Below are 24,677 nucleotides of genomic sequence, written 5' to 3'. Positions count from 1 at the left end.
TCTTATTTGTTTGATAAGTTTTAATCTACTTATCTATAGTTCACGAGCTGTTATCATGATCTTATATTTAAGCTGTGGTAAACCGTAGGATACGTTTACACAATGTCGGCGGCAATATTAGCAAATGTCCTGTCCGGTTGTACCCAATTTGTCTAGCAATTAGCCTTGAGACAAAATGTAAGCAGAAAGTTAAATAAAATTAAACTTCACACTTTAAACGTTCTGCCATAATTGGGATAAATATCAGAAACTGTTTGAATTATCTTTATTTTACCTATCTCAGTACTACATTAATAAAATGTAGTAATTTAGAAGAAATAACATTTTAGAAAAATGTTTATAATTTTATAGTTGTAAAAATAAACTGTATGTCTCTTCTAAAACTTTGTTCACTTCTCAAACCTTCCATTGTCGACAGGTTTGTACTATAAAAATTGAGTCTACAATAAAGACTGGCTATTTTATATATTTTCTTTAAACGACTTATTATCTATACCATTCTTAACGGCCCGAACATCGAATACGCCGGATATATCTTCCACGATTGAAACAACTGAGTGTTGTACTTTATCGACCACCTTTCCTGGAGGGACACTGTACAATCTCCACGCCCATATAGAGAGCAGTAACATCTGCAGAATTGTTATACAATTCTGTACAACTGAAAAGAAAACATAAGAAGATTAATTTATTACAAAATGAAGGTTATACAACTTAATGTTAATGACCTAATGATTCTGATGTCATCTACAGACAGTGGGCACATATAGTGTTTATTTACTTAGCGTATGTCATAGTAAATAATAAAACGAATGACAAAATTAACGCAATTTTTTATTGATTTAGAATTTCGTGAGTGACTTACGCATATATACACTACTCTACATCTCCCTAATGCTACGACGTCGATTAGAAAAACATGATAATTTACGATACGTCAGTCAAGGCCATTCCGACATCTGAATGATTCCAAATTACTTGCCAAACATGGTCTGCTCTGCATTTTATTAAACAACAGTGGCAAGCATTTTTATATATAGTACTAGCTGTTCCGGCAAACGTTGGTTTGCCATATAAATTAAAATCGCTTTTAAAAAATAGGGTTTTATACTTGAAGGGTGAAAATTTAGGGTTGTATGCATTTTTCAATCCTAAATAATAATAAAATGAAAATAAAATGATATCGAAAAAATAAAAAAAACATATTTAGGGGTGGATATCCCTTACCACTTAGGGGTGAAAAATACATAATAGCCGATTCTCAGACCTACTGAATTGTGACACGACAATTTTATATATATAGAAGATATTAACATATATGTAGTCTGTGTGATTCTGGACAATATCTTTAGAATAATGAAAAGAATTTCTCAAATCAATGCAGTACTTCTGAAGTTCACTTTTCTAAAAAAAATCAACGTATAAATTTCACGTTTTAATAATTATATTAATTTACTTATGAAATAAAATAAATATGATAAAATTAAATATACACTCACAATTTACAAAGACAAAGGGATGAAGAGACATAATGCAGGGTAAGTTGAATACTCCGGGCAGAGCTCTAGCCACTCCACACTGCAGCTTCACTATCAGTAGCACCAGCTGGAGCGCCAAGAACCTCGCCTTGGGTCTCAAACCCATCGACTCCGCCAACCTTACGGTCATTATGATCCCCCACATACCGGAGAGTATAGAAGCCGCGATAAATACTTGGATGTATTTAGTAGCTTCAATGAGTAGCATCTGAATAATGATACATGAATAATGTAAATCTACGGGTATATTTTTTATAACAAACAAGCTATCAGTATACCTGATTATTTCTATGAACTAGTATAGTATAGTATTAACTAGGTATCTCTCTGACTATTATTTCCTCCTTGTGTACCCATAATTTCACTGTCTTATCTCATCCTTTAACCGAAATACATCCTAATAAGAAAAATACTTGACAGATAAATTAGTATACGAGACAGACACCCTACGCGGACGACCTATGTATAGATTTAATTTGGTTCAAAATGGAAAATTAATGCTTTTAGCATTCTTCAACAACCAAAAATTCATAACATACTACGTAGATTATCATAGACTTCATGATCTTCCAAATTTTCAGATTCTTCTTCAAATAGTCATCAGAAAATTTTACAAGCTTCTAAATAAAAATATATAAACTATATTTCAGAAAAATATATAAACTATATTTCAGAATCTCTTAAAATCAGTTTGACAATATTTTAATAAAGTTTTTGGTTCGGGTTAGTTATGAGGGGTGTTTTATAATTATTTGTTTCAATAGGCAGGGCGAAAATCCTCATTATTAGATATATTATTTGGGCGCAGAAAACTTAATTATGTTGTAATTTCGGTTTAACACTAGTGCAATGTTTCTTGATTATAATAATACATATATTTATTAAGGTCTTATATCATTTTCATAAACAATATGTGATTATTTGAGCATGGGAACTGAACTAGGCACGAAGTTTATATCTGAGTAGACTAAAACGCACCTCTCTACCTCAATTTTGCGGTTCTACATAGGTTTATACAATAAGATTATAATTTATGTTAACTTACTAGATATATAACATACTATAGATTTGTTGTAATCCGTTAAGTATTTTTTTTATTTTGACATCAAATCTTTCCTGTTTATAATATTACTGTTGATAACAAAGTACGCAAAAACAAAGACGCGGGCCGTGGGTACAGATTATTATATTTATCTACACAATAAACACGATGTCACATACATAAGTTATGCATTTATACAAAAACAAAGCTTTAACAAATATTTAAGACGTAGCTGAAAAATATTAGCTTTAGAATTAATTAGCACTCAAACACAATCATTACTAAACAAAATAAACGTTATTATGAATAGGATAACTATTACTTCAATGAAGGTTATGTCCCCGTTTTATCTTAATTAATGAAGTCATCGTGGCTAACAATACGAATCTTCATTTACCATAGACCTTGGATATTCTTACGGTTTTCATTAACCTAATTTAATTTTCATACTCACCTAATCACGTAACTTTAAATTGGAAATAATATACCTATACGTATTCTTTCCAACACATATTTATATATGTACATACTATGTTGTCATTTTACGTATTACTTTTCAAGTTCTCAACTAGACTGGACTAATGTGTAACGTGACAGTCTAAAACACTCTCATGGGAGTGAATCGTCTAGTAGAGCGAGAAGAATGTGAATATAGGAGGTATTAATAATAATATCTAATTAAAAGTATGTAGGAAAATGAACTAAAATATATTTACCATGTCCTCTGCCCAGAGTATCAGGATTATGACGTAGATAACTCCTTGAATCACCGACATCTGCAGCGTCAGGCTGCGTATCCAATCCAGACTTTGCCTATAATCAAATACATTCAAGTTAAGTAAAGTAAAAAATCATACAAGCAAAGAGAATAAAAAGAGCCTAAATAGTTTTTCTACAGATCACAAGTAATAAACAAAACAGACAGAAAATTACCTACCTATGAAATGCTTAAATAAGTGACATTGTGGCGAATTGTTTTGTCAGGCTTACACCCAGCGGTCACTGGTTGACAAAAAATAAAGAAAACACGAACAATAATAAAGAGAGATTTCCGAAATACGACGCGTTATTGCCCTCTAACGAAATGAATTCAAGTATACCGGACTAAATGTTGTAATACCTCTGGTTAACTTATCTGGGATAATAAAATGAAAGTATATTTGTTTCAAATACGTAAAAACTTTGTTGCAATGCCTTTATTTCAATTAGATTAAGTTACTGATAATATAATACATTCATTTTTATTACACTCTACTTAGTAAAGAAATAGCAACTTAAAACCATTAATGAATGACACCATAAAGCCCTAATGGGCTGCAATCAAATTGAAAGCCATCAATTAAAAACCCCACCCAAGAGCGTAACGACTAATATCTTTGTTAACAAACAAGTACCTACAAAATTGTATAAGCCAACACATTTCTTAAAAATAAAAATAAATAATTAGGTACACCATGTCTACAATATATCTACTATCTACTCACTGAATATTAATTACCACTACTTCAATAACAATCAATATATGATGGTAACATATCTTAGTTATATTACTAGTATCTATAGGTTAACAATACCCATCTTTTGGCATCTCAATTCTGAATACGGATCTCTGCTAATAACGGAAAATTTACCGTATCTACTAATTTCCGCGGCATTCAAACACCTATTTATTATTAAGGCGTAGCACTGCCACCTTTTTTTTTTTTATTTTTTTTTTATTAACATGTGGAAAAATCTTCAAAAGACCGTCACCCCGCCGGAGGGATGGCGAGGTGGTGTGTGGGACTCGTACCCACTAAAAAACCACACGGTGTACCTACGAGCGCCTATGCCGGAGCCAGGGGATTCGCAAGTGCATTTCTACCCCAGCTCCGACGGCGACGGCCCGCCCTGTAGGTGTTGTAGGGCAGGCCCCATCTCGTTTTGTGGTTAGGGCGCCCTATTTCGCCCTACTCCATTGTGGAGGCGTGTGGGTACACGCGCACACCTCCGGGGCCTTTGGATTGGGGTGCTGTCCTAATACACCCTAGCTCTATTGTGCTCGTCCTATTTTTAGAGTTCGCTGTCTAGGCCCGTTAGGGACAAGAATTGAAGGATATTCTTAGGAGCGATGATTTTTATCTAAAAAATTTATCCCGGTGTTGAAATTGACGGGAAGACAGATTACTTACTTCTCTACACGTGGTTTTGGGATAACACAACATGGCCAGCAACAGCAAGGCAAAGTCCTGGTCTCCATACGATGTTCAGCTGAACCGGCACGTCTGTAATAAAAAATAAAATCAATAAAATGATCTCAGAACCGTCTTCGATAAAAGAATATTGTAGGTTCTACTATTTATTTTTAAGTATATATTCTTCGATTGTAAACAGATTTTAATTATTTCATCGTAAAGTAATATCTCAGTGTTTACTGGTACTAAATTTTTAAATTATCTCAGTTATAAAATATTTTTATTATCATATAATAACTATACCTTCTTAACAATTATAAGCCACAAGCCACTTTGTAGACGACGTTTTGAAATTTTGTACCTTCCGATGTGGCTTGCTAAACGTCTCAACCATATCTTGGTTTGCCTTACCTTACCTGTCACAGGTAAGTATTGGTAATAACTATTCTGTTTTATAAACCTTAACAGCAATTTATATCAAGTCAAACGGAATTTGATCCCGTGTTTACAATTCCAAAGCTGCAAGTTCCAGCAACTAAATTAATAATGTTGAAAAAGTAGTGGGTACTTATCAAATAAACTTTATTAATTTATCATACCTGACAAGCATATCAATGCCACCACATTCTGCTATAAGCGTACAAAAGTAATGGTACATTGCTATCATAACGACTTCTTGAGCTATGGCCTCGCATAGTATTAGAGATCGTGGAATTATGATAGCAACTAATGCTGCCGCTGTTACCACCTGAAATAATGAGACTCCAGTTATTTTCCGATATAAATGCGTTACGATGGTAACACACACTATGGTGATTTTCAGCCGGAGCCGAAGGCGAGGGCGTAATAAAGCCCGTGTGTTAAATACACACGTATATATATTGTACGGCATTTTTAACACATTTACGATGAAACAGAATAAACAATCATAATATTATGTTTTGTTGATTTTTAACTGTGATGCACAATGATGGTTTCCCGCCGTTCTACTTTTTTAAATCAGCACGCTGCCTACGTACCTACTAGCTGGCGCTGTGCGTCAGTTTGAGATTTGATAAAAAAAATCTAATATTGCGGTTATAGAAAACTTCATTATTTGCGTTTATAACGCACGTATTTTTTATGAATTGACTACCGATACCGACTAATATATTATAGTGTGTTGAAAAACAATGAAACTGTGATCTAATTATCATATACGATACACGTACTAAAATAATTTTCTTTATGTACACAAATCCTACTTCAGTGTGTAGTTGTCTTGTAAAGAAAAGTATTCATTTGACACAATAAAATTTATATGCAATTATGACAAACAAGCTGACAGCCCATCAGTGGTAACTATCCCTAATATATGTACATAAACAGCACTACGGACATCACTTTATCATGCGACACCCGTGAAACCACTCATGCGTTGCCATTAAGGAAACTAAGATGTCATGCCCCTTACTGCGTACAATTTTACTGCGTACTGTAGAGTACACAGTAAAATACCTGCAACCCTACCTACCTCCTTGCAGCCGAAAACGAAACTACTTGACGGCTGAAATAAATGGAACTGTCGTAGGTACAAATATTAGTAGGACTGTGGTATTACACACTCACAGATGGGTTAAAGATGAATGTAATTTGGAAAATATAAAGTTGGATTTAACTTACAGATGCAATTTTCAAACAAGGTGATTTTAATTACTTCTGTTGACAGCTTATTATAACGCTATCTAATAATTTTGACACACCTGCTCATTTCACATTTCATCTCGAGAGTCTCATTTCGCAATGAAATAAGAGGAGGTGATTGTCAATGTAATTTTTATGTTTCAAAATATTTTCTCAGAAGACTGAGTGTATTCGAATAGGGGAACAGACCAAACAAAACAAACTTAGTAGCAAAAAATAGCGAAAGGAATATTAAACTATTCTTTCTTTTAAATGCTAAATACTATTATCATTTGATAACCTAAACTTTATTTGATTTATGTAATTATAAATTTTGAATCTACTTTATTTTTACATCGCTCTTATACTAATTTTGACACAATTAAAGTCAGAATTAACTATTTGCAACAAACTAAATACTGCAATATAAATGAATTTTCATTATTTTGTCCTTGTTACTTAAAAATTTCTCTCACGGCATACAAATTACACATTCATGTTGCAAATAAACAATGAGTATGCTATTAACATAAACACAGGGACGATATGAGACTTGCTATTCTTATCATTATCAGTAGAAAAAGACATCAAAGACCACCTAAATAATACGTTGCGATTTAGTGGCCCCATTGCACTCAATCACCAGCTCAGGTTGACCTCAACAAGGTCTTACAAAGTACTAGTACCTAGTGGTTTGCCATATTTTCCATCATATTACATATATTTACATTTATATACATCATATCACATTTTCCACCATCATATACAGTTAACGGTTACCGCAGATTAATTATTTCATAATTAGGATGCAGAGGTGGTAAGTAATGGGAACGTTGACCTAATTGCTAATAATGTAGCTCCATCAAGTTGACCTTCATGAGATTCCCCTTGGAAACCATAGTGGTTAATTACAAGATTTACGATGAGCTAACTGGTCGGACTTTGTCGTTATTCTATGATCCTACTGGCAGCATATACCGTTAGCACAGGCGTGAACACAATTCCATTATCATCTGATTTAAAAATATTCCATAACCATAAATGAAATAAAAAAACTACGTAATTGGGGTCAATGTGATGACTTATTAATCATGTCATGGCACGACACTCGTAACTTCCTCTTTAATAATCATTTACCGCACGATATAATTCTTAACCATAACAAAGAAACAGTAAAAATATTTTTTACGTACGTAAACACTTTTTAATACGTTTCATAATAATCCTAAAGAAAAAAGCAACTTGCAAATTTGTAAAAGTTATGGTTCATAATATTACAGGTCATAGGTAATAGAGGTATTATTCTGTATATATATATGTCATTGAATAATGAATACCTACTTACTATTACATGACCTGGAATTTCTATTTGCACATGTAACAGTTATTGGACAGCATTACGTAAACAAGATGCAAAAATCTTATGAGATGTTAACGTAAAAATATCAATATGTGGTAACCCACAACAACAAAATTACATTATTTAAATATAATAATAATTACTATATTATTTTTAATTTTACTTATAGAATATAAGTACTATTTTTGTTGACTAAACAAAGATATTCACTCGTACGAGGAGTATAGTACTCACCGGCGCGTCACAGATTACGAAACATTACCAACACAGCTTATGCAACAGTGACCCACAACGCGACTCAGACAACTCTCGGATTTTAAAGAGATAACCTACTTATTATATATAATTGTAATAAATCTTATTTGCGTGTACAAATTTAAGTTATGTATACATTTTAATAGTTAACGCTCTATATAGTAAGTATATTTTATATTTGTTTAATTATAAAAACAAACAATGAAATAAATTCATATCTATAAACATTACCATAAGTTTGTTTTCTTGATAGAATACCTGTATCAACTATGCGATGACTACATTTTATTAGTCAGCTGTTAATATCTTTACTATAGACCTGACCTACAATGACTGTCCCCTTGTTGTACTCAGTACCGAACACATCATATCACCATTTTTACTTGTATCTATACACAACGAAATATTGGTTATAGAAAATTGATCTTAAAAGTTCATACTACAATTTAATTATGTATAACTCTATATTTACTATAAATCAGTATTATTTATACATATTCAATTTGATTTGGATTCGTTCGTGCGCAAAAGTCTATCTACAGATAATCGAACAGGCGTAAATGGATAATCCTTATATACTATCCTGAATTTACGCTAATAAGAAAAGACTTATGTACTATAATAATAGTGTCGGGCCCTATTGGATAATAAGATTCTAAAAAGAATGCAAAATAAATAAACATGTTTTTTCATGATGTAATCAGATCTAATTCATGACGAATGGTTATAAGAAAAAGAATGAGTTACTGAAAACTTATGAGTAACAACAAATGTGTACTTAGGGTGATATTTGTTTGTACGGATTAGTACCTAGTACCTAGTACTACATATTACTATACATTACCCACTTACTTTATTTACATATACCTACTACTTTTATAACACAAGCTTTACATTAAAATATCTTTTTAGGCTAATTAAATTAGCAAATTAAATCAGTCATAGGGACGTAGCTTAATTGTAATATTGTTTTATTTCATTTCAGACAAAATCATGCTTAATAAGCGTAACCATAACTCTTATTACAAGCCTACTATACTTTCTACTTTATTCTGAACAGTTTATATTGATTTATATAAAAAGAGTAACCTTCATCCATTTAGCTTACGTAAGTAAATACGAATCAGTTAAGCTCACCTAAAATAGACTCAGAATTGAAAATTAATTATAAGTTTTGGGTGTCTGTAGGATATATCTAGACTGAACTATGATTGATGATGTGATACGTAATGACATGTTAATCCTCTGAAATAGATTAGATACAGGTATTCAGTTATAGTTGTGTCCAATTACTTAACTGTATATATTTTTTAGTAAAAATTTTCTAAGGAAACTAGGTTTTATTATGAACACAATACTTAATATGCCCACATTTCGCTCAATATATTTTAAACCCAAAGTACAGGTGGCGAGCCTACCACCTCCATATTTCTGATTATTAGTGTTATATACTTTTTTAAACTTGATGTGTCATTATTTCCCTTGATTTTCTTTATGTTACTACTAGTTTTTACTTACTGGATATACTGCCACGACTACAGCGACATTGTTGATTCCTTCGCGCCAAAATCGTGACGCGGAACGAACAGTCAGTAAGTATAAGGCGCATACTGCCAGTAATACTAACGCACCGCAGCTCCAAAATACGCACGCGTACGGTTGTATTGCTAGAATGAAAATAAAAGAAAAACATTTTATTAAATTTGAATCTTCACTATTTACAAAACGAACGAAACTATTTCTATAAAGAGGTTGCACATTAGTTAGACATTCTACAATTCAACTGTACTTTTTATACACACAAGTAGAGTATTAAATATTTTTTAACAAAAAAATGTTTACCAAATGGGTCGATTTGTCTTGGCCAAAAACGAATGTAGTTTGATTAGTCTTTAATGGTGTGATCCTGTATTCTGAGTTCTGTCACGATTAAAGCTAGATTAAGATAGCTCATAAATGTTTGCGACTCTAATAAAAGCACTTTTAATACGAATATTATAATCTCGAATCATAGTAGAATAAATACACTCCATATTTAACCCTAGCAAACATAATCGTCAAGCTTACCTATTTCTTAGAAGAGGCTAGAGGCTAAAGTTTCATTAATTCTTAGAAATAAATTAATAAATATTATTATAGCTTCTTTTATTCGTGATTTCTTTTTATTCGTGAATATTTGTCAATATTTGTTATGTAGTACCAAACGTACTACATCCTTACATACTGGGTGTAGCGAAGATAACAACCCAGCTGACGTCTATACCATATACGTACATATATACTACTTGAACAACACCGATAAAAAAGACCACTATAACGTATTTGACAAACCGAAGAGCTGGCAGCTACCTTGGACAAAGAATTAGTCTAGCTATTCAAAGAGGGAACGCTGCCAGTATCTTCGGAACTTTGCCTAAAGGGACCCCTTTTAATAATATATTTTAGTTATTGTATTATATTTTTTAAGCTTTTTAATTTTAGGTTGTAGTTGTATAATAAAGTTATGTTAAGTTATGTTATGGATTGATATATACATGTATATAACTTACAACACTTACAAAGATAGATATATAGAAAATATCCCTTTATATTTTCTATGTCCATATATAGAAAATATAAAGGGATATTATATTTTGAACCATCAAATAAAATTATTTGCAATCACCTTTTCTGTAGTTTTCTTTATCACTAGCATCAAGTGACTAACTTGTCAGTATCATGTCTGATGATTATGTCTATCTCAGCAATATACCATAATATCATGTGTCATTGTTGATTAAGTTGTCGACAAGTCATAAGGTACCGTTGGACGGCAGACCGTGTGATACCTACCCTCTTTCTGTATAAAAGAATCAAGAAATTTGACGAGAAATTTGAATTTGATTAATTCTTAATACGGTATATCGTAACACATTCATTCAGCTCAATAAAACTTTTAATACAGATTTCCAGACAATTATTGTACATAAGATATTTGTTTTTTCTAAGTTTCTTTATTCTTAATATGTAATGTTATCTGTATTGACTTAACCGATTAGAAATCTACAAAATAATTGATATATCAGGATTAAAAAGAAGTAAACAGAATGAATGTTTTTATTATATAGTTAAATTTTTATCAGTTTGTGAGTAATATGCAGACAAACAATATTATGTGTCATACCTGTCAATACTTAGGTATTTATTTTTATTAATATTTATTAGATATACTGAACAAGTATGTATTTTATCATAACTAAATCAAAAATTGTAAAATCATGCTTACGTCATTAACCGAGTCAAAAAAGGTTATAAATTTAAAACACATTTATATTTATACATATCGTCTAAACGATATTTATGTCAACTTTAAGTATATTTTTGATGATTCTTTATGCAGTCTCTAACTCCCATGTATACGTTGAATTTAATTGAGTCACTCTTGAGGCAAATGTTATTAAAATTATTGTAAATATTTTATGTGTTGAAACATTATATTATTTAATTTTTCTATTTTAAATTATATCTATGCGTAAGTGGTAGATATTATTTATTTATTATTATTTCGTTTCTATTATTTTGTATGTAGCTAACATAAATCAATAAAATAATTATATTTATAATAATAACCCTGGACAATTTACATAGCACCATCTATGTAGTCCCAAGCTATAAGCAAAGTTTGTGTTATGAGTACTAGGCAACTGATAGCTATACATTTTTTTAAATGCATACATAATATACATAAAAATATAAACAATCGTAAGATTGGTATTGTATTGTAAGTATTCGTGAGTATGTTTGTACCGTGCGAAGAGTTGAATTTGCGACCACAGGATAAGACGGTGTGCTAAACCGCTAGATCACTGAGGCCGTCAAGGATTATTAACATTTCTTTTCCATTATTACGTATGACTTTAACAATCATCGTAATAAAATATTTTACAACTTTTTTACATTGGCACAGTTAAATATAGACACGAACTAAACGTGAAATATTTCCTCTGTCCCTACGTTCTCTCGAACCTACTTTTCATATACAATTTTATTTATTCGTTTTAATATTTTAACGTTAATGTAACTGGTCACTTTTTTGCTGCATTAGCATAGATAAAGGCAATATAATTAATTTACAAGTGGCCTTCACATCGGTTATTATCACGGGGACATTTAGAAATTAAATACCACTGACCTCGATATTGCCACCTATCTTTGTAACTGTGGGTAATGATAGGTATACTTACGGGATAAATTTATCTCAAGAGACAATAAACCGAAGTGGGCGTAAGATTCTATATATTATTATATATTGAAATAAATACCCTTTTACAATTAAGTATTATCTACTCACATAATACCTACCTGTTACTTAGCCCCTAATTGTAATGATGTTCATCTGAGTAAGTTTAGAAATTTCACTAAGTAATATACCTTCAATTAAGTTATGTCTATAGTAGGTATAAAATGAAAGTGATGAAAACAAAGGGTAATATTCAATTAGACATATACCCTACCTGTGTTTTGTCGGTCAAGTCATAAATAGGATAGTTTGGAAGAAACTGTTAAGTGAAACTTGGACTGTAAAGCTTTTTAAATAGATGATAACGAAATTTACCGTTACCTGACTAATTCATGCCTGCACCATTGTCCTACAAAATATTGTTGTGCGTTCGTTTTATTTTTGTTTAAAATATTTATTACCTATTTCAAAAGGTACAAAGACTGAATGGACCATTAAATAAAAAAAATAAGAGCTTCTTTCAAAAAATCACAATACTGTGACTTAGACATAATTCTTTTGTGTTCATCATTAACTAATTTTTAAATATGAATATAAAATAATTATATGTAAGTGAAATTCTATAGCCCTGCAATTAACCCCATTACGAAAAAAGGTTATGAAGGTAGTATTTAATCATTTTTAATCAAAAAGTAGTTGCTTCTTTAGTAAACGCATTTCCGGTATCGGATCAACTACCTAGTTTACCCCGAAGTCAATGCAAACCGTAAGGTTAAATTTTGTAAACTTAACCTTGTTGCAACAATAACTTTGTACTTTTCGGATAATTTATAAATTTTGTGGAATATATAGTTGAAAATAGGTACCTATCTGGTTACATAATTCTGATATCTGCATAAGATTTATTGGCTTTGAAGCTATCCTTCTCCTTCACCTAAGTTTTCAGTCACTGCGTTAATAAGTAGATAGATATGGGTATAATGGAGAAAAGATAAAAAACTTACAACCAAAAGTGAAGACTAACCTGGTAGGAATAGCTAATAAATTATATAATTAGGTCAGTGATTGCATTAGGTTTCTTAATCTTTATACTGAAACCACAGACCAGTAATATAGGTATCTACACACAATTACTTATCTATGCCGAAACAACACGCGCAATCAACGCGTCAGAATTTAACAACGAGTTAGTAATCAGTTTACGTAAAAATTTACTACATCATCAAAACATTCACGAGACGAATTGGAGTTGACATTAGCTTATCTGTTACGTTATAATTAACCTAATGTAGTACGTAATATTTATTAATTAGGTATAATACAATAATTACAACGTAAATGTAACGTAGACATAGTAATAGTATCTACAATAAGGCCCATTCATCAGCACACAATGTAACGTAAACAGTGTGTTAGTGTCTATTCTATTATTATTTGATATAATTCTATGATAATATGTATGAGACTGGGAATGTGATATAATTATGACACACTAGCCGTAGCGTAGCTTCTGTTTTTTTTTTATAAAACAAAGACACTGTATTCATTCTCGTGATATAATCAATATTTATGTCTTTCATTATCAATTACACGTTTAGCCATTTATCTATTTATCATAAAAATTTAACATATATACATTTTTTTAGATTTATAATCCTTACATTAGTATGTAAATACGAATTCCCATGTATCTATATTCGATATATATAGTAAGATAGAGGTAACGTCGGTAGAGTCGTTGCACTACCGTAGGTACTGTACTTATGAGAAATGGAATTAGTTATAATAAATAATAGAAATTTATTTTAAGCATTGTTTACTTTATTCTCAACATAAAAGAAAACTTTTATTTTATAATTAGACAATATAAATATATATAAAATGCAAACATTTCAAATATTTATGAATTTAAAGACGTTATAAACACACTTTCAATCATTATGTTGTTAATTAGCTGTAATAGGAAATAATTCATGCACATTATAAAGTATATATATATATATATATATACTTTATTTATATATTTCCTATTACAGTATTACGCTATATATTTTACTATCTTTTATCCAATGATAAACATTGGGCGTAAAACACCACATTGTATAAATAAATCCACTTAGGATTTTTTATTCTAGATTTCTTTTAAATAACTTACATCCGCCTTTGAATTTTCCAACATTCGTTGTGGGTTTCACCATGTTTCTCGAAAGGTGTTCTATTTTGAGGACAAGGTCGGTTGTGTTTTTATCTTATTGTTTGTAAGTTTATCTACGAGTGATTGTCTCTACTACCGATCTCTTATTGATTAATGGATTTGATTTGTCTGAATCATCACAACGAAAATACACATTATACCAATGATACATAGGCAGTTTGAGTTATGTGTTTTACCTCCATAATGGTGGAGACGAGGATTACTGTGGTTATGTATATTTTTAGGCGGGAGAAGCCTGGAAGAAACCCGGTCATCCAATCCACTGAACTGCTGATCTGTATGAGTATGATCTGCTGAGCTATATGTTTGAGTAACTGGTCTCTATGAAAAATTTTCCCCACTTTCCCCAAAAATGAGTGTTATGATTCCATACCGACGGAATAATTTCGCCGGATCTTTAGATCTACGGCAAAAATTAACGACAATATAGATGCGCTGTAATTTGTAAGACCATACACTCATTGTTTGCTATTCCTTAGGACTCCAATGTTGGTCCTCCATATATATACCCGTCGGAGTTAGATTAAAAAATATCCACCATATGGTAACAATGCTACAAATTATAATCTACCGATAACAGCATTTACATAATTGAGTAACAAACATTCAAACATAAACTTTCACAATATTCCTCATCACCGTTGAACAGAGCTCTCAAGATGCTTGATTGTTTTTTTTCTTGCATCATTTCATCTAATGAAATATATTTAATATGACATTAAAAACATTACCTAATAAAATTACATTAAAATTTAGATAATTATAACTATTTTTGATTCGGATATTAATATTAACTTAGAGCACATACCATAGGTAGACGTGATTTCATAACTCTTAAATATGATTGAACTTAACTATTTTGGAGAAAGTTACCAACCGTCCTTGACCTGAACTCATGTTTAGCTCAGCATGCGTTCTATACATAACTTATTATCTATTAAAAAAATACTTTTACTACCTGCTAGGTAAGAACCAAAGTCTGGTTGAATGCTGTAACTATAACACAATAATGTGGTATTAACTGCATTGTTTGTTTCGGGTAGTGTCTTCTCAGCACTTATATGTCGAGCAGTTAAAATTCTGTTTTCACTGCTTGACTCACTAAGTAAATCCATTTTATTAACTTTTTAAGCTTTATCAATAAAAACACTTTATATTTGTACAGTTCTTAGTATTCTTTAATTTATAATAGAGAAACACATTTCAAATTTCGAATGCAGCCGGTTCGTATTTTAAAATTCGCGCGAAGCGAGCGTTGAAGCAAAGGTACCGGACTACACTGTCAGCAAAAGTCATCGCGGCGTGTTGGTTGCGCTCACTTTCTTTCGACATTTTGTGGTCTACGCAATTAAATTTTGTTCTCTAGTGTTGTTCTAACACTTAAGAATAATGTATTAATTATAACGCCTGGTTAAAATTTCAAACACATTAAATATTAGCACTGTGACCACAACTGTATCATGATACCTATCTCTATCTTTAACAGCAGATTAACTAGCTGATAGTACTATAGCATATAATAATGCGATAAGATAACAAAAGAATATTTTACGCAAATGATCGGGAAAATTAACAAATGTTTGTCAAAAATGTAACTTGAATATTTATGGCAGATTAATTTATTTATTCGTTCACTTATAAAAACTTATACATGACTTGTAAAATATCGAGATATTTACATTTTCCGAAATTTTCACATTATTGTAATGATAATATTTGGTAATACATTAAGTATTAAGTATTTAATCTACTGCGGATTTTCACAGCTTGGGTCTTTAGTATATAAATTCTGAATGACTAAAATAATTTGTCATTCGGATATAATTAAAACTTATATTTGATTCGAATTTAGTCCCCTTTATACGTTCTAAATGATATAGAGCGACGTGCGAATTTAGGTAAATATACAAAGTGTTTTTATTATCGCAAGAGTACAACACTTTGTAGTAGTTTTTAGTTTGTAGTATTAATATTCATTTTATGTCATAATCCAATTCTCAGACCTATTTAAATAATGAAACAGATTTCCGCCAAATAAACAACAAGAAACAATTTAGATATTTTAATATCAAACGAAACGTATTACATTTTACGCACAGTAGATATACAAAGTTATCCACTACATCAAATAGTACCCATATATAATATAAACCTATATATAATAGTACCTATATGTGACCCATGGCCACATATCCATAAGGTATACTGAAAGATAGGTTATGTTAGGTTTTGTATTCAAACCATTACAAATTCTAATCATAACCTCAGGTCAATGAGGTACACACAGAAGGACAGGTTAGTTTTCATATTACCATCACCAAAATGGTAATTGTGGCCACAGACCAATAAGGTAAACAGAAAGTGTAACTATCATTTTTCATTCTTTTATGGTTTCATAGTTTGACAGCTACGAAAGAGACAAGTTTTGTCAATTAAGTTTTATTCGAAAAGAAAACTTTCAACATAAGAATGAATCAGCAACACACAACCTTTAGTTTTTGTATGAATGTGTAGTTTATGTCTGCACGATATTCATACTCTTATTATAGATCAGACTGTCTGTCTGTGGCCTTTTCATGTCTGACTAAAGGGCTAAACTGATCCTAATGATATTTGACTTAAAGATAGACTATATCACGTGGGCGCTCAATTATAGACACTTTGGTGACACACCGTTAAAATATCTCTATAGAAGAAAAAATAAATTATTTATTCTATACGCATCTCTTAACACTTTGGTGTAATGTTTGTCTTCAAATTGTTATCTACACAGTCCTAAAACAAAGTCTGTAATTACAATTATGGTCTTCTCTTGATGAGTACATCTATATTTATCATTTTCCAAATCATTATCTGCAGCCTGAATGTAACATTACTTCTAAGTACATTATAATACAGAAAGCGTAGAGCTTTTATTATATTATGGAAATTCGTGTCACCTATAGTTGTGCTGATCTAAAAACATGAAAGACTAGTGAGCTTCCTTCATGGTGTTTGTTGTATGATGGTTGATTTACAGACAGTATCCATGTTATATTCATTTCCACCCCATACACTACGTGTATGGCTAATTTTAAAACAAACAGTTGAAAGATAGAAGGGAGGGATTTCTTTATGGATGATAACGGTACGATGCAGTCACCCGCGCTTTGGTTATTTATACATGTGTAGCAGTGAAGGATCTTAGAAGGGACATGAAGTCAGGTGAATTAGCACATCATCTGAAATAAAACACGAATGTTTTCAAGGGTTTGCCTTGAGGACAACCCGACATGGTGCATTACCAGTAATGGAGCAACTTGTCCCCATTACTTGTCCAATTGGTTGAGGGATTAACAAAAACATAACATAGAGTTTGACGCTGATGCACCTACACAGACTAAGTTAAATTACTTAAATTTCTTCAAAATTAGATGATTTGTAGAAAGATATGATAATAGGAAGGAAGCTTATGTAGAGGACAAAGAAATATAATTATTTTTGTTTTTACTTATGTAGATAAATAAATAACATTCGTCGATAATATTGATTTTATCGTAATGTAATATGGCATCGCAACGCTACGGTAAGCTAAACCGTGAGGTAACGACCAGTATATAGCCACAACAGTATTCTGTGGTAACGACTAACTGCTGGTTAGGAAGTTAACCGGCCGGCCGACCGACTTTACGCTTCGATAAATCGCGCTCCATACAATTGTGCAAACTTCACTTAACGGTTATGAATAACCTAGTGACTTCTTGAGTTTTTGCGAATCATATGGAATTATAACGTTAAAACGGCTTCTTATTTTTACAATGCTATACAATATTTCCTACTTATTGTTGGTATCTATATGATTTCAGTGTATCTAAAATAATAGACCAATGTATAGATGTATATGAAATAACAAACGCATAATAGACTTCCAATTAAAATTTTATAATTATAAGTCACAATTTAACTATTTATTTATTAATGCATGTATCATGATCAACTATGTATTAGAAAATTGATGTAATAGTCGACGGTTGCATTTCGACACGATGGGATAACGACCCTCATTCATCTTCATCCTGTCATTCTTCACTGGCATGCCTGAATAGTAACTCTTAAAACTTATATCTATTATTATATACTAATATTAATAATCTATAATCTCAGGACAACTCACACAGCGCCATCTAGACCCAAGTTAAGCTAGCTAAAGCTTGTGTTATGGGTACTAGATAACTGATACAAATACATAGATATTTTTTTTCGTAAATACATACATATTATATCTACATAGAATACACCCAGATCGATACAAACAATCATAGTTGTGAATACAAATGTTTGTGCCGTGCGAGGAATCGAACCTGCGACCATCGGACGTAAAGCGGTGTGCTAGACCGCTAGACCACCGAGGTCGTCAGAATATATGTGAATGTATTAAAAATTTATAGAATATTGCATTTTTCATATTGTCATGGTTAATGGCTTTTCAAAATGACAGTAAATAAATAATTATGACGATCGCACCGCTCGCCATTGACAGGGAATTCATCACCTTTCGCTGGAACCTGGACTAAGTGGTCTCGGACAGTGCGGTAGATTGAACTACCTGCCGAGGTTTTCTCTAGACTATATCAAGTAGACGTGTCTATTCCTAGCACTCGTTTCCAATAATAAATCAGCCAGGTCAACCGTTTAGTACCTATCATATTAATATGACTAAAAATAGTAAATTATAAATAAAACTCACGACTTGTACATATATATCTAGAATATTAATTTAGCATACATCGCAGAATCCAACTATGACTTGATTATTTTATACAACTACGTCATACGAATGGATAAATTTTAATAATATAAGCGTCAATATTCGCACTATTGACATTTATATTATTATAATTAAATAATATATCTACTCATAGTGTAGTTAGAGAACGTTACAATTAAGATAGTTATTGTGACTAACATTGCGGGAAATATTTCGAATGTTTGTGTTCTTTATTTCCAATTTTCCAATTATACATTTTATAAGAACTAATAAATTTATTTGAGATTTAGATAAACAGTGCTGTTATAGATGTAAGTTTATTTTCACATATGGATGATTGCATAATACTTATAAATTTGCAATTGGTTTGTTAGTGCAAAACAATAAATAGCAACTTCAACTACATAGTGGCTTGCGTCGATTGCAAATTTCAAGAATTGGAATGTCTTTAAGAAATGTTTATTTATTAGTGATAGAAGTTTTAACATTAAAACTTCTATCACTATATTAGGTACATATATATGTACCTAATACGTACTTTACACATTGCACTATGAATAAAATAAGATGAAAAATAACAAGAGCTAACTAATATAGATGAAAAACCTCTGTTACATTAAATCGATACCAAATAAAAGAATATTACGATCTCGAGTTCACAACGAAAATGTATAAAACATATTATGTTATCTGTGATAAAACAATATATTTTTATTTTGCTAGAACGCCATCTATAAAAGTGTGAGATATCGTCTCGTGGAAATTTAAAGGTAAGACTGAACTATTTCACACTAGATGGAGCAACGTGTCTTATTTAGTTTTGTCTTTAAACGTATATTTTATATTCTATAAAGGACAATAAAATACAATTTCAATCGCCTTATTGATTAGAATAATGGATACATAAAACAAATAGGCAACCTTGTTAATTGTATGCCTATAAAACTATTTTTATCTGCGTCTACAATATAATTTCAAGGTTATGATTATATAGGAAGTATAAATACATTATTTAGTTATCTTATTAATCACCGATCGGAAGATATAAACTAGAGATTTCTGTTTAACTTCTTGAACAGTAATATATATAGTTTCTTTTAATTTTAATGTTAACTTTTGAGAAAAAAAAATACTGGCACATTAGTAATAATGTTATTATGAATGATTTAATTACAGGAATATATTATAGGTACATAAATCACAATTATTATTATTTATAAATATTAAACAACAGAAAACCAATGTAGACACTAGTCTACAATGGTTTTCTGTGTATTTATCAGATGTCGCTCTTTTTACAACGACAATGCATGTGCCATGTGATGAATGGTGTTTAGCGTCACAGTATATAATAGGTTCTATAGTTTTCTATTTTATCATACTACAGCTGTTCAAACCTAGATATAACTAGTTAATAGGCATAATACTAACTTAATGAATGGAATATAAGTAACTCAGCAGTATTAAATAGACAGAGTATAAACGATTTTGTACCTATGTATATTAGTATGTCGTGTGTCTGGCCATAAAAATAAAAAGAGTAATTGGTTCACCAATGAGAATTTAGCACATGTCATTATAGATGGGCACTAGAGCGAACAATGTAACCTATGAAGTCAACGTCCACACGATCGCCTCTGGAAACCACGTGGCTGATAAATTTGTCAATAATTCTGCTAAGTGTTCTCACTTTGTGCCCATCCGGTAGTCCTTCATTGGTGCCCCGCTAAAGTACCGATACCATTAAACACGTGTACCTAATCTACTATAAACTATAAAAATATACTATATATACTAAAAAATACACGTTTATTTTATTTAGTTCATACTATTTTATTGTGTATCTATATAGGTATAAGTATAAACATTCAGAATAATACTTTTCGTATTATTCTTGATCTTAACACGTAGATATTTGTTTATATCCACACACATCCATTAATCTTATAGTAATTTATGGAATTAAGTAGTAAACACAATTTATTAAGTACATAACTATTTCCAATGTTTTTATGTATAGGCGCCTACTGATAACTGATGTTATTATTCTGCTGAGAAATAATAATATTGTTATCAGTTATTATTTGAAATGTACCTACGTAGTATAAACATATGTAGCAAGTAGGTAATCAAGGACAGTATTGGAAGTATTAATCCGTAAAACATCTAAATATGAGAAAATAAATTACCTAGCTATAAGATTGTATATTATTGTGATTATTACATACATAATGTAGGCAAGTACCTATACATACTTGTATATTAAAACAAATTTTATATAAAACTATCGATCCGCTCCGACTTTTCACGGATATTTCAACCGATTGATACAAAACTGTAATTAATTATACACCTAAATCTTCCTTAATACTCACTCTGCTGATGATAGTAAACCGCATGAAAATATGTTCAGTATTATTTGAGATTAACAAGAATTTACATACAGATACGGTGGAGGACTCAATTTTACAATATGTATAGATAGATTAAGCAGCAGAGACTTAAACAGGTATATCTATATTGAATCCCGTTACATTACGTTTCGTACCCAGGTAAGTACCAGCCAATAGACACAAAAAATATACAGGTACCAAGTAATGAAACAAAACCATAACAAAACAAACGTAGGTAGAGGAAAAAACCGCGTGAACTGAGGGCAACGTCCGTATTTAGTTTTGGTTCAACGAAACGATGAGAACACAGACAGTCTACCTATTACTACCACATATAAATAATCACCAACACATTGACTTCGGTAATGGAAAGGAAATTAAAGTTACGACATTAATACTATACGAATAAGGTTCATTTGCATTTGTTTGTAACAACACTTACTCATGACTATTTACTAGGTAAGTATATTTAGCTTCCTGAATAACCTAGTCACAACTAGGTAGTACAGACCTTGCTCTACCAAGCTTTATTTAAATACTTACGACAGGAAGGAAATATAGGGTATTTCCTATATCTAAGCCACCTATATTGATGATGGAAAGGAGGACGTATTACTTTATCAGTACAGAAATAAAGTATAATAATATGATTACAGTAATATGTGGAAATGTATCGTTTGTACATAAATGCAAAACTCTTGTATCTCAAAAAGATGTGAAAATTACTTGGTATATAACATTGGAATAAGAAATTGTTCAACGATGAATAATTCTGAACATATTTTTTTAATAATTACGTTACAAATTGGGTATCGGCATATTGCCGATTTCAGCTAATCTTTATGTTTGTTTACTTTGTATGTATGTAGCAGCTATAATGAATACTAATTCAGTAATGTGTATGTGTATCTATCAATTATATTTTTAGGACCAAACGACTAACGGATAATAATGAAACTGTTTGTTAAAGGGTAATAGTGAAAATAGTTTTACTTGAGGTAAAACTATTTTCACGTCAAATTTCATGCTAGACGATGTCGCGACGTACATTAAACAATTTTTATATAGAAAGTAGGCCAGATTCTTGATATTTTACCTGCGTCTGGGTTACTGTTTACAAAAGACACACTCATAAATTGCTTCACTTAAAATATTTTTCAATGTTCCCTTACAAAGATATCTAGCTATTGTTTTGTAACAGGTACCTATAGTGATTTTCTATTTATTATTAAACATAATAAGCACTAAAGATGTATGCTGGAAGTAAAACAAAGCCGTTCACAATAACTCTATCTTGTGTTTATTTACGTCCATCGTATTGTTTGTATACAGCCCGGCACGATTGCGCATCTGTCTACGTCATTCCCCCTTCCCTTTACCCCGCGGAGACCTGTCTTCCCTACGCTGGGGTCGAGACGGCTCACTCGCTCATTCATTCGTTATTTGCAAACACTGCGCGCTGTCCGCTGCGCCGCGCCTCGCCAGTGAAATTTCTGATTTGTGATAACGTTCTGTTTATATCGACGAGTTCATCACTATGTTGAAAGAGAAGACTAGATACGATAATCGTCATAACTCCGAAGAACAAGGACGTCCCCTAGCATCTAGTAGATTACCCGCAATAGAAGAGCTTACCCTTGGCCTGAAACAAAAACTCCACCTACAAGCCAGAGCGAGAGCTGCACCTTATTACATCAGGAAACAAGAACCTGTCGATTTAGTAGAAAGGTTGTTAGAACAGCGTGCCCTTGTTGCAGAGGCTGTTCGAAGACTACAAGAAAAGAAACAGCCATGTCATGAAATATCCGTAGATTCATAATTTATAAACAAAACATTTTAATTGTGAAAGTGTAAAACGTGTTGTGAAATCGCTTGTGTGTTAGAAACGTGTCGGGTTACAATGGTGCTATAAGCAGAGAGCGTGTTAGAGAGGGACGGCCATCTATATCGTGCCACGTACGACACGAGTCACGAGAACGAATCAAAATGGCCGCGCGTACTCTACAATCATAATATTTATTCTTCGTTATATATTGACCTTAACTGATCAAAGTACTGAATGACGTAACTAACGTTTAGTATTGTCACTATTATAGATTGTGGTATTGTCATGTTTTCTAAATAACCTATTTCTAATATATTTAGTTATTTTTATTTTTCACTAAAATAGTCAAAGGCATTATGACATTTCCATAGGTTATTGTCACGGATTATATTGTATACATATAAACAATTAAGTAAAGTATTGAAAGAGCTTTAACTATTGATTATGTGCACTATGTTAATTATTCAGTACCATGTATTAGCCTCAATTATTTTATACTAAAAAACATAGACCTAACCCACTTCCAACCAGCGGTTCTGCTTGTAGCTGGGTATTCCTACTTGCGTATAACTACCTTCTAAAGATGTATAATATTAGCTGGACATTAATAACTACTCGATTAATTATGAATAATTAGTTAATTCTATTGTAAACTCCTGCAATTACATTATTTTAAAAGCATTGTATTATTGGACATCGTCGTAATAACGTATTTTTACTGTGTTAAAAATATCTAGATCTATAGTTTTTATTAGAGCAATGCTTTCAATTCAAAGTGATTGTAGAACTACTAACTGTACATACTTTAAAATAATACAGTTACTTTATCATGCGTTTGAGTAGTTAGGTAGGTAGGTAGTTATAAATATAGCTAGCGGAGTACGTAATAATATTTAACATGAATTTCACGATTAAATATAATATTAAACGCTACTGCAATGTAAATTGAAATTTGCTGTACCAACGTATTCTATTTATAGATAAATATAGGCAATTGTAGGCAATAATAATTTAAAACTAAACTAATACCTGTTTTAGGCGTAGCAATTACGTACAATTGTACCAAATCAGGTATAAAAATCATTGTAATAAGTAGGTATTACATGTGTGCATGTTTTAGTGCATTTTGTGATTTTTAGATAGTTTAATTTATCGTCGATCTTGTGATTTAGATAAGAAATAAATAATGAATATTCAATATAAGAAATATGTATGTGTTTTTTTTACATAGTAATAAACTAACAACA

The 24,677-nt window shown here is 31.3% G+C and overlaps 1 protein-coding gene across 1 annotated transcript; it reads right to left on the bottom strand.

Annotated features, from left to right (window-relative positions):
* Positions 1 to 2: 2 nt before the first annotated feature.
* On the bottom strand, positions 3 to 15,725 carry LOC131840883 (organic solute transporter alpha-like protein). The gene is made up of 7 exons (XM_059189072.1): positions 15,424 to 15,725; positions 9,550 to 9,698; positions 5,354 to 5,502; positions 4,752 to 4,844; positions 3,297 to 3,393; positions 1,500 to 1,746; positions 3 to 661 (listed from the first exon to the last, which is right to left on the bottom strand). The coding sequence occupies exons 1-7, from the start codon at positions 15,578 to 15,580 to the stop codon at positions 462 to 464; spliced, it is 1,092 nt and encodes a 363-aa protein (XP_059045055.1). The 5' UTR covers positions 15,581 to 15,725; the 3' UTR covers positions 3 to 461.
* Between the last annotated feature and the right edge of the window lie 8,952 nt (positions 15,726 to 24,677).

The sequence above is a fragment of the Achroia grisella genome, unplaced genomic scaffold (assembly GCF_030625045.1).
Source record: "Achroia grisella isolate CSIRO2021 unplaced genomic scaffold, CSIRO_AGI_Agris_v1 utg152, whole genome shotgun sequence".
NCBI lineage: Eukaryota > Metazoa > Arthropoda > Insecta > Lepidoptera > Pyralidae > Achroia > Achroia grisella.
This window is presented reverse-complemented; position numbering and strand designations above follow the sequence as displayed.